Source organism: Ascaphus truei, chromosome 19, assembly GCF_040206685.1.
Source record: "Ascaphus truei isolate aAscTru1 chromosome 19, aAscTru1.hap1, whole genome shotgun sequence".
Taxonomy (NCBI): Eukaryota; Metazoa; Chordata; class Amphibia; order Anura; family Ascaphidae; genus Ascaphus; species Ascaphus truei.
Genome location: NC_134501.1, coordinates 27,815,299 through 27,835,073, shown reverse-complemented (window position 1 = coordinate 27,835,073; position 19,775 = coordinate 27,815,299). Strand labels below are relative to the sequence as shown.

Sequence of the window (19,775 nt, the reverse complement as noted above, 5' to 3'; positions counted from 1 at the left end):
CACTGACCCACACACACACAGCCACTGACCCACACACCCAGCCACTGTTTGCTATATGTAACTACTGTTTGTTATATGTAAGTTGATTTTACTTATGTTTGCTGTTTAATACATTTTACCACTCGCATACGGTTTGTGAATGTCATCCCATACACAGGGGACGGGAGAGGCACAAGCCTACAGATAGAAGCAGACATTGTGACCGTCCACAAACTACAAAGAGGAAAGACCAGCTGTCTAAAGATACCACTAAGAGATTTTGACTCACACAGGGCCGTGTGAGTAGCATTTGATTATTATACTGTTGCATTGAGCCCATATTTACATTCAGTTGGAGATCTGAGTTCTTATGTACTCACACTAAATCTTTGTTTTCACTATACTTTGTTCCACTGTGCGCTGACCATACACCCTATCTACACGGTTCAAAAAGGATCAAGGGAAGATCCTGACCTGGTCAAGCTGCCAACCAACAGAGGGTCCAGTATATTCATTTTGTATTATCTGGTTTGATCATATTATTGTGTATAAGCACTGTGCATTCTGTATACTAACACATCCACCAGGGAGCGCCATAGTTACCACTATCACCTCACTTATCCAGGACTGAAAGTGTTAACCCACAGAGAATGTGAGGTGTGTCAGGTGCTGAGATAACACTTTCCCGGAGAGTGTGAAGGACAGAGACCGACACTGGGGTCCGGTTGCTCTGACCAACATGTCGACAGTCACAATACACAGTGTCCTAGTGACTGGGTCAAACCGGGGGATAGGATATGAATTTGTTCAGCAGTTTTTGAAGAGTCAAAATCCCCCAAGAAAAATCTTTGCCACGTGCAGGGACCCTGCAGGAGAGCAGAGCCAGGTAAGTGGAACCCAATGACATAGAGATAGCCGGCACAATTCATCATGCAGGGATAGCCGGCACAACTAAACATGCAGAGATAGCCGGCATAACTAAACATGCAGAGATAGCCGGCATAACTAAACATGCAGGGATAGCCGGCATAACTAATCATGCAGGGATAGCCGGCAAAACTAAACATGCAGAGATAGCCGGCAAAACTAAACATGCAGGGATAGCCGGCATAACTAAACATGCAGGGATAGCCGGCACAACTAATCATGCAGGGATAGCCGGCAAAACTAAACATGCAGAGATAGCCGGCATAACTAAACATGCAGAGATAGCCGGCATAACTAAACATGCAGGGATAGCCGGCACAACTAAACATGCAGGGATAGCCGGCACAACTAATCATGCAGGGATAGCCGGCACAACTAATCATGCAGGGATAGCCGGCACAACTAATCATGCAGAGATAGCCGCCACAACTAATCATGCAGGGATAGCCGGCACAACTAAACATACAGGGATAGCCGGCACAACTAAACATGCAGGGATAGCCGGCATAACTAAACATGCAGGGATAGCCGGCATAACTAAACATGCAGGGATAGCCGGCATAACTAAACATGCAGGGATAGCCGGCATAACTCATCATGCAGGGATAGCCGGCACAACTCATCATGCAGAGATAGCCGCCACAACTAATCATGCAGGGATAGCCGGCACAACTAAACATGCAGGGATAGCCGGCACAACTAAACATGCAGAGATAGCCGGCACAACTAAACATGCAGGGATAGCCGGCACAACTAAACATGCAGAGATAGCCAGCACAACTAAACATGCAGGGATAGCCGGCACAACTAAACATGCAGGGATAGCCGGCACAACTAAACATGCAGGGATAGCCGGCACAACTAAACATGCAGGGATAGCCGGCACAACTAAACATGCAGGGATAGCCGGCACAATTAAACATGCAGAGATAGCCGGCACAACTAAACATGCAGGGATAGCCGGCACAACTAAACATGCAGAGATAGCCGGCACAACTAAACATGCAGAGATAGCCGGCACAACTAAACATGCAGAGATAGCCGGCACAACTAAACATGCAGAGATAGCCGGCACAACTAAACATGCAGAGATAGCCGGCACAACTAAACATGCAGAGATAGCCAGCACAACTAATCATGCAGGGATAGCCGGCATAACTAAACATGCAGAGATAGCCAGCACAACTAATCATGCAGGGATAGCCGGCACAACTAAACATGCAGGGATAGCCGGCACAACTAAACATGCAGGGATAGCCGGCACAACTAAACATGCAGGGATAGCCGGCACAACTAAACATGCAGGGATAGCCGGCACAACTAAACATGCAGGGATAGCCGGCACAACTAAACATGCAGGGATAGCCGGCACAACTAAACATGCAGGGATAGCCAGCACAACTAAACATGCAGGGATAGCCGGCACAACTAAACATGCAGGGATAGCCGGCACAACTAAACATGCAGAGATAGCCGGCACAACTAAACATGCAGGGATAGCCGGCACAACTAAACATGCAGAGATAGCCGGCACAACTAAACATGCAGGGATAGCCGGCACAACTAAACATGCAGGGATAGCCGGCACAACTAAACATGCAGGGATAGCCGGCACAACTAAACATGCAGGGATAGCCGGCACAACTAAACATGCAGGGATAGCCGGCACAACTAAACATGCAGGGATAGCCGGCACAACTAAACATGCAGGGATAGCCGGCACAACTAAACATGCAGGGATAGCCGGCACAACTAAACATGCAGGGATAGCCGGCACAACTAAACATGCAGGGATAGCCGGCACAACTAAACATGCAGGGATAGCCGGCACAATTAAACATGCAGAGATAGCCGGCACAACTAAACATGCAGGGATAGCCGGCACAACTAAACATACAGGGATAGCCGGCACAACTAAACATACAGGGATAGCCGGCACAACTAAACATGCAGGGATAGCCGGCACAACTAAACATGCAGGGATAGCCGGCACAACTAAACATGCAGGGATAGCCGGCACAACTAAACATGCAGAGATAGCCAGCACAACTAAACATGCAGGGATAGCCGGCACAACTAAACATGCAGGGATAGCCGGCACAACTAAACATGCAGGGATAGCCGGCACAACTAAACATGCAGGGATAGCCGGCACAATTAAACATGCAGAGATAGCCGGCACAACTAAACATGCAGGGATAGCCGGCACAACTAAACATGCAGAGATAGCCGGCACAACTAAACATGCAGAGATAGCCGGCACAACTAAACATGCAGAGATAGCCGGCACAACTAAACATGCAGAGATAGCCGGCACAACTAAACATGCAGAGATAGCCGGCACAACTAAACATGCAGAGATAGCCGGCACAACTAAACATGCAGAGATAGCCGGCACAACTAAACATGCAGAGATAGCCGGCACAACTAAACATGCAGAGATAGCCAGCACAACTAATCATGCAGGGATAGCCGGCATAACTAAACATGCAGAGATAGCCAGCACAACTAATCATGCAGGGATAGCCGGCACAACTAAACATGCAGGGATAGCCGGCACAACTAAACATGCAGGGATAGCCGGCACAACTAAACATGCAGGGATTGCCGGCACAACTAAACATGCAGAGATAGCCAGCACAACTAAACATGCAGGGATAGCCGGCACAACTAAACATGCAGGGATAGCCGGCACAACTAAACATGCAGAGATAGCCGGCACAACTAAACATGCAGGGATAGCCGGCACAACTAAACATGCAGAGATAGCCGGCACAACTAAACATGCAGGGATAGCCGGCACAACTAAACATGCAGAGATAGCCAGCACAACTAAACATGCAGGGATAGCCGGCACAACTAAACATGCAGGGATAGCCGGCACAACTAAACATGCAGGGATAGCCGGCACAACTAAACATGCAGGGATAGCCAGCACAACTAAACATGCAGGGATAGCCGGCACAACTAAACATGCAGGGATAGCCGGCACAACTAAACATGCAGAGATAGCCGGCACAACTAAACATGCAGGGATAGCCGGCACAACTAAACATGCAGAGATAGCCGGCACAACTAAACATGCAGGGATAGCCGGCACAACTAAACATGCAGGGATAGCCGGCACAACTAAACATGCAGGGATAGCCGGCACAACTAAACATGCAGGGATAGCCGGCACAACTAAACATGCAGGGATAGCCGGCACAACTAAACATGCAGGGATAGCCGGCACAACTAAACATGCAGGGATAGCCGGCACAACTAAACATGCAGGGATAGCCGGCACAACTAAACATGCAGGGATAGCCGGCACAACTAAACATGCAGGGATAGCCGGCACAACTAAACATGCAGGGACAGCCGGCACAACTAAACATGCAGGGATAGCCGGCACAACTAAACATGCAGGGATAGCCGGCACAATTAAACATGCAGAGATAGCCGGCACAACTAAACATGCAGGGATAGCCGGCACAACTAAACATGCAGGGATAGCCGGCACAACTAAACATACAGAGATAGCCGGCACAACTAAACATGCAGGGATAGCTGGCACAACTAAACATGCAGAGATAGCCGGCACAACTAAACATACAGAGATAGCCGGCACAACTAAACATACAGGGATAGCCGGCACAACTAAACATACAGGGATAGCCGGCACAACTAAACATGCAGGGATAGCCGGCACAACTAAACATGCAGAGATAGCCGGCACAACTAAACATGCAGAGATAGCCGGCACAACTAAACATGCAGGGATAGCCGGCACAACTAAACATGCAGAGATAGCCGGCACAACTAAACATGCAGAGATAGCCGGCACAACTAAACATGCAGAAATAGCCGGCACAACTAAACATGCAGAGATAGCCGGCACAACTAAACATGCAGAGATAGCCGGCACAACTAAACATGCAGGGATAGCCGGCACAACTAAACATGCAGGGATAGCCGGCACAACTAAACATGCAGAGATAGCCGGCACAACTAAACATGCAGGGATAGCCGGCACAACTAAACATGCAGAGATAGCCAGCACAACTAAACATGCAGGGATAGCCGGCACAACTAAACATGCAGGGATAGCCGGCACAACTAAACATGCAGAGATAGCCGGCACAACTAAACATGCAGGGATAGCCGGCACAACTAAACATGCAGAGATAGCCGGCACAACTAAACATGCAGGGATAGCCGGCACAACTAAACATGCAGGGATAGCCGGCACAACTAAACATGCAGGGATAGCCGGCACAACTAAACATGCAGGGATAGCCGGCACAACTAAACATGCAGGGATAGCCGGCACAACTAAACATGCAGGGATAGCCGGCACAACTAAACATGCAGGGATAGCCGGCACAACTAAACATGCAGGGATAGCCGGCACAACTAAACATGCAGGGATAGCCGGCACAACTAAACATGCAGGGACAGCCGGCACAACTAAACATGCAGGGATAGCCGGCACAATTAAACATGCAGAGATAGCCGGCACAACTAAACATGCAGGGATAGCCGGCACAACTAAACATACAGGGATAGCCGGCACAACTAAACATACAGGGATAGCCGGCACAACTAAACATGCAGGGATAGCCGGCACAACTAAACATGCAGGGATAGCCGGCACAACTAAACATGCAGGGATAGCCGGCACAACTAAACATGCAGAGATAGCCAGCACAACTAAACATGCAGGGATAGCCGGCACAACTAAACATGCAGGGATAGCCGGCACAACTAAACATGCAGGGATAGCCGGCACAACTAAACATGCAGGGATAGCCGGCACAATTAAACATGCAGAGATAGCCGGCACAACTAAACATGCAGGGATAGCCGGCACAACTAAACATGCAGAGATAGCCGGCACAACTAAACATGCAGAGATAGCCGGCACAACTAAACATGCAGAGATAGCCGGCACAACTAAACATGCAGAGATAGCCGGCACAACTAAACATGCAGAGATAGCCGGCACAACTAAACATGCAGAGATAGCCGGCACAACTAAACATGCAGAGATAGCCGGCACAACTAAACATGCAGAGATAGCCGGCACAACTAAACATGCAGAGATAGCCAGCACAACTAATCATGCAGGGATAGCCGGCATAACTAAACATGCAGAGATAGCCAGCACAACTAATCATGCAGGGATAGCCGGCACAACTAAACATGCAGGGATAGCCGGCACAACTAAACATGCAGGGATAGCCGGCACAACTAAACATGCAGGGATAGCCGGCACAACTAAACATGCAGAGATAGCCGGCACAACTAAACATGCAGAGATAGCCGGCACAACTAAACATGCAGAGATAGCCGGCACAACTAAACATGCAGAGATAGCCGGCACAACTAAACATGCAGAGATAGCCGGCACAACTAAACATGCAGAGATAGCCAGCACAACTAATCATGCAGGGATAGCCGGCATAACTAAACATGCAGAGATAGCCAGCACAACTAATCATGCAGGGATAGCCGGCACAACTAAACATGCAGGGATAGCCGGCACAACTAAACATGCAGGGATAGCCGGCACAACTAAACATGCAGGGATAGCCGGCACAACTAAACATGCAGGGATAGCCGGCACAACTAAACATGCAGGGATAGCCGGCACAACTAAACATGCAGGGATAGCCGGCACAACTAAACATGCAGGGATAGCCAGCACAACTAAACATGCAGGGATAGCCGGCACAACTAAACATGCAGGGATAGCCGGCACAACTAAACATGCAGAGATAGCCGGCACAACTAAACATGCAGGGATAGCCGGCACAACTAAACATGCAGAGATAGCCGGCACAACTAAACATGCAGGGATAGCCGGCACAACTAAACATGCAGGGATAGCCGGCACAACTAAACATGCAGGGATAGCCGGCACAACTAAACATGCAGGGATAGCCGGCACAACTAAACATGCAGGGATAGCCGGCACAACTAAACATGCAGGGATAGCCGGCACAACTAAACATGCAGGGATAGCCGGCACAACTAAACATGCAGGGATAGCCGGCACAACTAAACATGCAGGGATAGCCGGCACAACTAAACATGCAGGGATAGCCGGCACAACTAAACATGCAGGGATAGCCGGCACAATTAAACATGCAGAGATAGCCGGCACAACTAAACATGCAGGGATAGCCGGCACAACTAAACATACAGGGATAGCCGGCACAACTAAACATACAGGGATAGCCGGCACAACTAAACATGCAGGGATAGCCGGCACAACTAAACATGCAGGGATAGCCGGCACAACTAAACATGCAGGGATAGCCGGCACAACTAAACATGCAGAGATAGCCAGCACAACTAAACATGCAGGGATAGCCGGCACAACTAAACATGCAGGGATAGCCGGCACAACTAAACATGCAGGGATAGCCGGCACAACTAAACATGCAGGGATAGCCGGCACAATTAAACATGCAGAGATAGCCGGCACAACTAAACATGCAGGGATAGCCGGCACAACTAAACATGCAGAGATAGCCGGCACAACTAAACATGCAGAGATAGCCGGCACAACTAAACATGCAGAGATAGCCGGCACAACTAAACATGCAGAGATAGCCGGCACAACTAAACATGCAGAGATAGCCGGCACAACTAAACATGCAGAGATAGCCGGCACAACTAAACATGCAGAGATAGCCGGCACAACTAAACATGCAGAGATAGCCGGCACAACTAAACATGCAGAGATAGCCAGCACAACTAATCATGCAGGGATAGCCGGCATAACTAAACATGCAGAGATAGCCAGCACAACTAATCATGCAGGGATAGCCGGCACAACTAAACATGCAGGGATAGCCGGCACAACTAAACATGCAGGGATAGCCGGCACAACTAAACATGCAGGGATTGCCGGCACAACTAAACATGCAGAGATAGCCAGCACAACTAAACATGCAGGGATAGCCGGCACAACTAAACATGCAGGGATAGCCGGCACAACTAAACATGCAGAGATAGCCGGCACAACTAAACATGCAGGGATAGCCGGCACAACTAAACATGCAGAGATAGCCGGCACAACTAAACATGCAGGGATAGCCGGCACAACTAAACATGCAGAGATAGCCAGCACAACTAAACATGCAGGGATAGCCGGCACAACTAAACATGCAGGGATAGCCGGCACAACTAAACATGCAGGGATAGCCGGCACAACTAAACATGCAGGGATAGCCAGCACAACTAAACATGCAGGGATAGCCGGCACAACTAAACATGCAGGGATAGCCGGCACAACTAAACATGCAGAGATAGCCGGCACAACTAAACATGCAGGGATAGCCGGCACAACTAAACATGCAGAGATAGCCGGCACAACTAAACATGCAGGGATAGCCGGCACAACTAAACATGCAGGGATAGCCGGCACAACTAAACATGCAGGGATAGCCGGCACAACTAAACATGCAGGGATAGCCGGCACAACTAAACATGCAGGGATAGCCGGCACAACTAAACATGCAGGGATAGCCGGCACAACTAAACATGCAGGGATAGCCGGCACAACTAAACATGCAGGGATAGCCGGCACAACTAAACATGCAGGGATAGCCGGCACAACTAAACATGCAGGGATAGCCGGCACAACTAAACATGCAGGGACAGCCGGCACAACTAAACATGCAGGGATAGCCGGCACAACTAAACATGCAGGGATAGCCGGCACAATTAAACATGCAGAGATAGCCGGCACAACTAAACATGCAGGGATAGCCGGCACAACTAAACATGCAGGGATAGCCGGCACAACTAAACATACAGAGATAGCCGGCACAACTAAACATGCAGGGATAGCTGGCACAACTAAACATGCAGAGATAGCCGGCACAACTAAACATACAGAGATAGCCGGCACAACTAAACATACAGGGATAGCCGGCACAACTAAACATACAGGGATAGCCGGCACAACTAAACATGCAGGGATAGCCGGCACAACTAAACATGCAGAGATAGCCGGCACAACTAAACATGCAGAGATAGCCGGCACAACTAAACATGCAGGGATAGCCGGCACAACTAAACATGCAGAGATAGCCGGCACAACTAAACATGCAGAGATAGCCGGCACAACTAAACATGCAGAAATAGCCGGCACAACTAAACATGCAGAGATAGCCGGCACAACTAAACATGCAGAGATAGCCGGCACAACTAAACATGCAGGGATAGCCGGCACAACTAAACATGCAGGGATAGCCGGCACAACTAAACATGCAGAGATAGCCGGCACAACTAAACATGCAGGGATAGCCGGCACAACTAAACATGCAGAGATAGCCAGCACAACTAAACATGCAGGGATAGCCGGCACAACTAAACATGCAGGGATAGCCGGCACAACTAAACATGCAGAGATAGCCGGCACAACTAAACATGCAGGGATAGCCGGCACAACTAAACATGCAGAGATAGCCGGCACAACTAAACATGCAGGGATAGCCGGCACAACTAAACATGCAGGGATAGCCGGCACAACTAAACATGCAGGGATAGCCGGCACAACTAAACATGCAGGGATAGCCGGCACAACTAAACATGCAGGGATAGCCGGCACAACTAAACATGCAGGGATAGCCGGCACAACTAAACATGCAGGGATAGCCGGCACAACTAAACATGCAGGGATAGCCGGCACAACTAAACATGCAGGGATAGCCGGCACAACTAAACATGCAGGGACAGCCGGCACAACTAAACATGCAGGGATAGCCGGCACAATTAAACATGCAGAGATAGCCGGCACAACTAAACATGCAGGGATAGCCGGCACAACTAAACATACAGGGATAGCCGGCACAACTAAACATACAGGGATAGCCGGCACAACTAAACATGCAGGGATAGCCGGCACAACTAAACATGCAGGGATAGCCGGCACAACTAAACATGCAGGGATAGCCGGCACAACTAAACATGCAGAGATAGCCAGCACAACTAAACATGCAGGGATAGCCGGCACAACTAAACATGCAGGGATAGCCGGCACAACTAAACATGCAGGGATAGCCGGCACAACTAAACATGCAGGGATAGCCGGCACAATTAAACATGCAGAGATAGCCGGCACAACTAAACATGCAGGGATAGCCGGCACAACTAAACATGCAGAGATAGCCGGCACAACTAAACATGCAGAGATAGCCGGCACAACTAAACATGCAGAGATAGCCGGCACAACTAAACATGCAGAGATAGCCGGCACAACTAAACATGCAGAGATAGCCGGCACAACTAAACATGCAGAGATAGCCGGCACAACTAAACATGCAGAGATAGCCGGCACAACTAAACATGCAGAGATAGCCGGCACAACTAAACATGCAGAGATAGCCAGCACAACTAATCATGCAGGGATAGCCGGCATAACTAAACATGCAGAGATAGCCAGCACAACTAATCATGCAGGGATAGCCGGCACAACTAAACATGCAGGGATAGCCGGCACAACTAAACATGCAGGGATAGCCGGCACAACTAAACATGCAGGGATAGCCGGCACAACTAAACATGCAGAGATAGCCAGCACAACTAAACATGCAGGGATAGCCGGCACAACTAAACATGCAGGGATAGCCGGCACAACTAAACATGCAGGGATAGCCGGCACAACTAAACATGCAGGGATAGCCAGCACAACTAAACATGCAGGGATAGCCGGCACAACTAAACATGCAGGGATAGCCGGCACAACTAAACATGCAGAGATATCCGGCACAACTAAACATGCAGGGATAGCCGGCACAACTAAACATGCAGAGATAGCCGGCACAACTAAACATGCAGGGATAGCCGGCACAACTAAACATGCAGAGATAGCCAGCACAACTAAACATGCAGGGATAGCCGGCACAACTAAACATGCAGGGATAGCCGGCACAACTAAACATGCAGGGATAGCCGGCACAACTAAACATGCAGGGATAGCCAGCACAACTAAACATGCAGGGATAGCCGGCACAACTAAACATGCAGGGATAGCCGGCACAACTAAACATGCAGAGATAGCCGGCACAACTAAACATGCAGGGATAGCCGGCACAACTAAACATGCAGAGATAGCCGGCACAACTAAACATGCAGGGATAGCCGGCACAACTAAACATGCAGGGATAGCCGGCACAACTAAACATGCAGGGATAGCCGGCACAACTAAACATGCAGGGATAGCCGGCACAACTAAACATGCAGGGATAGCCGGCACAACTAAACATGCAGGGATAGCCGGCACAACTAAACATGCAGGGATAGCCGGCACAACTAAACATGCAGGGATAGCCGGCACAACTAAACATGCAGGGATAGCCGGCACAACTAAACATGCAGGGATAGCCGGCACAACTAAACATGCAGGGATAGCCGGCACAACTAAACATGCAGGGATAGCCGGCACAACTAAACATGCAGGGATAGCCGGCACAATTAAACATGCAGAGATAGCCGGCACAACTAAACATGCAGGGATAGCCGGCACAACTAAACATACAGGGATAGCCGGCACAACTAAACATACAGAGATAGCCGGCACAACTAAACATGCAGGGATAGCTGGCACAACTAAACATGCAGAGATAGCCGGCACAACTAAACATACAGAGATAGCCGGCACAACTAAACATACAGGGATAGCCGGCACAACTAAACATGCAGGGATAGCCGGCACAACTAAACATGCAGAGATAGCCGGCACAACTAAACATGCAGAGATAGCCGGCACAACTAAACATGCAGGGATAGCCGGCACAACTAAACATGCAGAGATAGCCGGCACAACTAAACATGCAGAGATAGCCGGCACAACTAAACATGCAGAAATAGCCGGCACAACTAAACATGCAGAGATAGCCGGCACAACTAAACATGCAGAGATAGCCGGCACAACTAAACATGCAGGGATAGCCGGCACAACTAAACATGCAGGGATAGCCGGCACAACTAAACATGCAGAGATAGCCGGCACAACTAAACATGCAGGGATAGCCGGCACAACTAAACATGCAGAGATAGCCGGCACAACTAAACATGCAGAGATAGCCGGCACAACTAAACATGCAGAGATAGCCGGCGCAACTAAACATGCAGAGATAGCCGGCATAACTCATCATGCAGGGATAGCCGGCACAACTAATCATGCAGGGATAGCCGGCAAAACTAAACATGCACGGATAGCCGGCATAACTCATCATGCAGGGATAGCTGGCAAAACTAAACATGCAGGGATAGCCGGCATAACTCATCATGCAGGGATAGCCGGCAAAACTAAACATGCAGGGATAGCCGGCAAAACTAAACATGCAGGGATAGCCGGCATAACTCATCATGCAGGGATAGCCGGCAAAACTAAACATGCAGGGATAGCCGGCAAAACTAAACATGCAGGGATAGCCGGCATAACTCATCATGCAGGGATAGCCGGCAAAACTAAACATGCACGGATAGCCGGCAAAACTAAACATGCAGCGATAGCCGGCATAACTCATCATGCAGGGATAGCTGGCAAAACTAAACATGCAGGGATAGCCGGCATAACTCATCATGCAGGGATAGCCGGCAAAACTAAACATGCAGGGATAGCCGGCAAAACTAAACATGCAGGGATAGCCGGCATAACTCATCATGCAGAGATAGCCGGCAAAACTAAACATGCAGGGATAGCCGGCAAAACTAAACATGCAGGGATAGCTGGCATAACTCATCATGCAGAGATAGCCGGCACAACTAATCATGCAGAGATAGCCGGCACAACTCATCATGCAGGGATAGCCGGCACAACTAAACATGCACGGATAGCCGGCACAACTAAACATGCAGAGATAGCCGGCATAACTAAACATGCAGAGATAGCCGGCACAACTAAACATGCAGAGATAGCCGGCACAACTAAACATGCAGGGATAGCCGGCACAACTAAACATGCAGGGATAGCCGGCACAACTAAACATGCAGAGATAGCCGGCACAACTAAACATGCAGGGATAGCCGGCACAACTAAACATGCAGGGATAGCCAGCACAACTAAACATGCAGAGATAGCCGGCACAACTAAACATGCAGGGATAGCCGGCACAACTAAACATGCAGAGATAGCCAGCACAACTCATCATGCAGAGATAGCCGGCACAACTCATCATGCAGGGATAGCCGGCACAACTCATCATGCAGGGATAGCCGGCACAACTCATCATCCAGGGATAGCCGGCATAACTCATCATGCAGGGTTAGCCGGCATAACTCATCATGCAGGGATAGCCGGCACAACTCATCATGCAGGGATAGCCGGCACAACTCATCATCCAGGGATAGCCGGCATAACTCATCATGCAGGGATAGCCGGCATAACTCATCATGCAGGGATAGCCGACACAACTCATCATGCAGGGATAGCCGACACAACTCATCATGCAGGGATAGCCGGCATAACTCATCATGCAGGGATAGCCGGCACAACTAATCATGCAGGGATAGCCGGCATAACTCATCATGCAGGGATTGCCGGCATAACTCATCATGCAGGGATAGCCGGCACAACTAATCATCATGCACAAGTCTGTTTATTGGTGGGATAACTTTTTTATTGGGGTTTTCTGTAAACTGCATAACCATGGGGGAGCCAACTCCAGTCCTCAAGAACAGGTCAGGTGTTAAGGATAACCCTGCTTCAGCACAGTTAGCTCAATCAGTGGCTCAGTCATTGATTTAGCAACCTTTCATGATGCAGGGATATCCTTAGAACATGACCACTGGGATAACCCCTGTGGTGTCATACTGTGAAAGGGTTAATAGATAGGATGACCATTCGTCCCGTTTTTGCCGGGACAGTCCCAGTTTTTGCTGCCCGTCCGTCCCAGGAAAGTCCCGGTTTTTCTCCCTGGTGCGCAGGGGAGTTGGCGACGATGCGCGGGGGGGGGTGCACGGCGATACGCGGCGGGAGCGAACGGCGCCGCCGCCCGAGGGTGAGGAGGATGCGGCAGCCGGGTAGTATTTTTTTCATGTTAGAATGCCGGGGGGGGGGGGCGGGGGGGCTTAGAGTGTAGAAGCAGGGGATTGGTTAGAGGTCAGAGGATCTCTGGGGCGGGGTTTAGTACCGGGTGGAGTGAGCTGCTTCTCAGTGAGAGAGGTGTGTGTGTGTATGTGTGTCTGTCTGTGTGTGTCCTGTATGTGTTTGTGTGCTGTCTGTCTGTGTGTGTGTGTCCTGTCTGTATTCTCTATGTGTTTGTGTGCTGTGTGTGTGTGTGTGTGTGTGTGTGTGTGTGTGTGTGTGTGTGTGTGTGTGTGTGTGTGTGTGTGTGTGTGTGTGTGTGTGTGTGTGTGTGTGTGTGTGTGTGTGTGTGTGTGTGTGTGTGTGTATGTGTGTGTGTGTGTGTCTCTTGTCTTGTGTGTGTCTCTTGTCTGTCTGTGTGTGTGTCATAGGAGGAGCTGAGGGGAAGGTATGAGGAGGGGAAGGTATGAGGAGCTGAAGGGAAGGTATGAGGAGGGGGAGATATGAGGAGCTGAGGGAAAGGTATGAGGAGCTAGGGGAAGGTATGGGGAGGGGAAGGTATGGGGAGGGGAGGGGAGGGGCAGGTATGAGGAGGGGAGGGGCAAGAATGGGGAGGGATGGGGCAGGAATGGGGAGGGATGGGGCAGGTATGAGGAGGGATGGGGAAGGGATGAGGAGGAGAGATATAAGGATGGGGAGAGGGTAGGTATGCGGAAAGGATGGGGAGGGAGAGGCATGAGGAGAGGAGCTATATGGGGAGGTATGAGGGGAGGAGAAGAGGGGGAAGTATAAGGAGAGGGGGAAGTATGAGGGGGCAGGTATGAGGAGAGGAGGGGGCTTTGTGTGTTTGTCACTGTTTGTGTGTGTGTCACTGTGTGTGCACGTATATTGGGGAGGGAGGTTGAGTGTGGGGAGGGGAGAAAAATACATGGGGTGGGGGTGTAAGAGAGGGGGGGAAGGAATGGGTGAGGGGGGGAAGGAATGGGTGACTGGGGAGTGTGAGGTGGGGTGAGAGTGAGCAGGTGTGTGAGAAGGGGGGGTTCTCGCAAGGCCGCCGAAACATGGGTAGAGGGCCCCGGTGAAAACGTTCTTCCTGGGCCCCAGGAAAGCTGTCTGTGGCCCTGCATGGCAGTGATGTCACTGACTGCCACGAGGAGAGCAAGAGACCCTATTTGGCAAAGTGTAAGGTCAGGAAGGTCACATTTTTAAAAGTCTTAATTTTAATAAATGCCTAAATTTTTTATTTAATTTATGTCAATTAATTATTTACTTAATTTTAATTTGTTAATTATTTTAATTTTAATTAATGTCTTCATTATTTATATACACACAAACACCCACTGCAGGGCCCACCTCCTATATACACAGACACACACTGCAGCCCCCACCAACGGGACGCATTATGGTGCCGAGGCATCACGTGATGCCACATTGTCATGGCAACATGTCACCGCCTGACGTCAGTGTCTCGTTGTCATGGCAACGGGGTGCGTCACGTGATATAATTTGTTTTATAAATCATTTTTTTTTGTGCCCCGGTTTTGCATTTTGAAAATCTGGTCACCCTATTAATAGAGACCTCTGTTATGTCCCCACCTCATGCTCTTTAACCACTGCACATACTGACATCGACACACACATAAACACTGACATACTTAGACTGGCACGTGCACTGACGCACACACACACGCTGACACATATATACACACACGGTGACACATATATACACACACACGCTGACACACACACACACACTGACACATACACATACACACATGCTGACACAGACGCGCTGACACATACACATACACGCTGACACAGACGCACTGACACATACACACACAGGAGACAGAGCGCGAATCAGGAACACAACCAAGAAATAATAATTGTATGTGATACAATAAATACTAAAATAGAGGAAGTCCACTACTAATTGGTGACCCGAATGATCAAATAGAGGTCTATAGTCAAAGATTGGTAAGGCACCAACTTGTGGGGAAAGGGTGATAGAAACAAGTTAACCACTTAAAATACTCACACGGGCCAGTGTGATTAAAAACCCATTGGGGTTTAACTCTGTAGAGGGGCTTCTCCTGGAACCGCACACCTCCCACCCGGCCGCTACACAGCGCACAGGTCCTCATGACATCAAGTGAACCCAAAAATAATGAAAGATCCGAGTGTAGATATCAGTATGTAAGTAATACCATAAAACGGGGGAAAGATAGGTGGATGAACTCAAAATAAAGAAATATAAATTCTCACACGGGCCAGTGTGAGTAAAAACCCATCAGGGTTTAACTCTGTAGAGGGGATTTCCCTGGGACTATAGGCCTAATTTCTGACAGCTATACAGCACTCAGGTCCTCGATACCTCCAGATCCCCCCAAAATGTAGATGGAGAATCCAGGTGTAGTGAACAATAAAAATATTACAAAATGTCAGTGACGTTCCAAATAAGTGATGGGGTTCTTACAAATGGGTGCATGGTTTTCTGTTTCTGAGTGGGATCTTTGTATTTGTCCATCAGCAGTAAATTACCAATCATCCCCCAATCTCTGAGCTCTCAGCTGTTAGTACACATTATTTCTTAATCTTTTCGGAACATTTGTGACTCAAGGATCCAACAGGTCTTGCATCCAGAGCCAGAACACCACATGTAACAAATCCTTCTCCCTACGGTAGACTTGTGTATCGGGGAGGAAAGGTGATCTCGCCTGTAGAGTTTTTGAGCTGCGGACGGTGGACCCCTAGGCGTTCATACCTCACGAAGATGGGTATACAGGGGTTCCCTGAGCTTGGTAATATTTCTCCATTTATTTCTCTCATTCTATCGATAGTGATAGTCCAATCTCCAGAGAGCGTCCGGGTACCTTTTGTGCATACATACACACACACGCTGACACGTACACACATACATGCTGACACATACACACACGCTGACACACACACATACACACGCTGACACGTACACACATACATGCTGACACATACACACACGCTGACACACACACATACACACGGTGACACATACACACGCAGACGCACCTTTATACACGCCGACACATACACACACGCTGACACACACACATACACACGGTGACACATACACACGCAGACACACCTTTATACACGCCGACACATACACGCACGCCGACGCTGTACATTCTAAACGTAGTCATACTGATATATACAATGATATACACAGATTTGCACATGTAGAAAGATATAAACCTTGTATTTATAATATAAACCAATGTGCTTTATAGAGAGGTTTTGGCTTTGTTACTCTGTTTATTAGGTCTTAAGACATTACACAGTATATATTTGGTCAACAACATACCTGTGATAAAGAGAGGGACAGAGTTATAAAGGAAAGATAGATGCTGTTTACCAGCCAGGACGGGTCAATAAGGCACTGATTTTTATTTAACTAGGATAAATAATATTTGGAAAGCCTAAAGTTTACACCAATATACCTGCATAACACTAACCCTAATATTAGCCTAAGACTAATATACCTACATAATCCTCACCCTAATATACCATTTTAGCCCATTTTACCATTTTAACCCATCCCTAACCCCAATGACAGCCTAACCCTAATATGTCAGACTAATCCTTACCCTAATCCTAATATAAATGCAACAGATGAAATAGATTCATCCAAACAGAACCCTATTCATTGCACTCAGTCCAGAGGAGTAGATAGGTAGTGTAATACTAATCTCTTTAACTCGCAATTGGATACACAAAACCTAAAGCAACCACTCCCAGCCCTGTGGGAGGACGGATACCACTAAAAGCCAGATTGGCAAAATAATAACGTTTTATTTAATATTACAGACAATGACGAATGGACACATAAATGACAAACATTAAAATCAAATTCGAAATGTTACTCTCTTATGGTGCTAATGTAATGAATTAAATCACCATCAATACACAATAACAGTGGTGTACATATAGCACCTAGAATCAAGCATACAACTTACCACACTATTAATATAATTGGTCAACAAAGGGGAGAAGTATACCAGTGTCTCTCAGTGTACAGCACTATCTGGCAAAGGTCTTCAAAACAGGACCTGTATGCACCGTCCATGATATATATTAATTACTAACACCTATTAAGGTGAACGGTGGTAGATCTTTTTTGTTGTATGCCTAATCCTAATATGCCAGATTTACTCTAATATGCCAGACACCCTAATATGCCAGACTATCCCTTAATCCTAATATGTCAACATAACCCTAATATGTCAGACTAGCCCTGATCCTAATACTAATATGTCAGACTAATCCTTACTTTAATACCTAATACGTCAGACTAATCATAATATGACAGACTAACCCTAAAATGTACGACTATCCCTTACCCTAATCCTAATATGTTTGAGGGGGTACCCGGGCGCTATCTCTGTAGAGCTATGTCAGATAAGCTGAAATATAAAAAAGCGGAGTATGATACTGCCTGAGTGTGATTTTCAAGTGATGTCCTCCTGTGACTCGGAACCCCAGCAGGATCTATCCAGGACCCTTGTAGGCAATGAATACAGAAAGGATGGGGGAGCACAGTTGTGGGAAACAGGCAGTGCAATGAGTCTAGTAATTAACACTTAAAATAGAGCGGTTATACCCTGAGCGAACGTAATGGCTCAGGTGGCTGATGTCCAATTGAAAGGGCGAATATACATAAATGTGTATATGTGGGTGAGAAGGTAAAAATGGTAATATATAACTTACACGGCCTTGTGTAAGCTCAGTCACATCAAGGTTTCTTTGGGGATCCCGTGCTCTTGCAATGATCCTTTTCTCTCCGCGATGTGAGTTCTTCTTCTTGATGTATGTCCTTATTGCTTCGTGGTTCAGTGTTTCCACTCCAGGGTGATTTCCTCTCATATAAACAAGAGAGGATAGGGTTAAGGCATATGTATATAGAGGCGTCAATGGGGGGGAGGATGGGGTATTAATAAACCACTAAAATAAAATGGTATGATCTAACACTCACACGGGCCAATGTGAGTGTGGTCCTATCTTGGTATCTTGTTCCTGCTCTTTTAGGGATATTACCCAATTAGTAGCAGGTGGTGATGAAGGGGTGGGGACAATGATAAAGAATATAATAACACAATACTCACACGGGCCAGTGTGAGTACACACTCCTAGCGGTTTCTTTGTACTTCTATTCCTGGTGTGACTGACGCTGATGATAGGTTATAGCATAAACAAATGACACTAAGGTCTGGAGGGTAAAAACTAATTTTAATAAAAAACAAGAAAATATAAGTATAAAAACAGAAACCAAAGGCTTCTGTGGGGAAGTAAAATCAAAGGGGGGCAGTGCGGTGTATAGTGGTAGGGGATCTCGCCTTCCGCGTCCGGATGGAGAGCTACAACTGCACCTCTGCCTCCTCTGCGGTGTGCTGTGAAGTGTCCCAGATGAAAAAAAGAGCAACGCGTTTCGTCCGGAACTGGACTTCCTCAGGCTCTGTAGATAAGGACCGGCTGTTCCCCGTATCTTTTATACATGGATCAGCCAATCCTGATCGCGATGCGGTCTCATTACCGTTTCTCTGCTGCGACGGGACGTCGCCATCTTTAAAATTGCGCGCGCATCCCATCTTCTGTTGGGTCGCGCGTGTATGAAATTCAGTCTTCTAATAAAGTTTTCGGCATTGAAAGGTAGCGTGTGCAACCTGGCATAGGCAATGCTGCCGTACGCCCTTATAATGGCCTTTTTAGTGTCCATGATTGAGTCTCAATAAAATTCCTTGATTTTGAAGGGGTGAAGGTGCGCGCGCAGTCTTATGCCTGCTGCGCGTTTTTTCAAAAGTCT

The 19,775-nt window shown here is 48.2% G+C and overlaps 1 protein-coding gene across 1 annotated transcript in view; it reads left to right on the top strand.

The window, feature by feature from the left end:
* The first annotated feature begins 644 nt into the window (after nt 1-644).
* LOC142470104 (C-signal-like) overlaps nt 645-19,775 on the top strand; it is a 38,882-nt gene continuing 19,751 nt past the window's right edge. Inside the window, exon 1 of the mRNA XM_075577040.1 lies at nt 645-865. Within this exon, the coding sequence (XP_075433155.1) occupies nt 719-865 (147 nt within the window). The 5' untranslated portion in view covers nt 645-718. The remainder of the gene's footprint in view (nt 866-19,775) is intronic.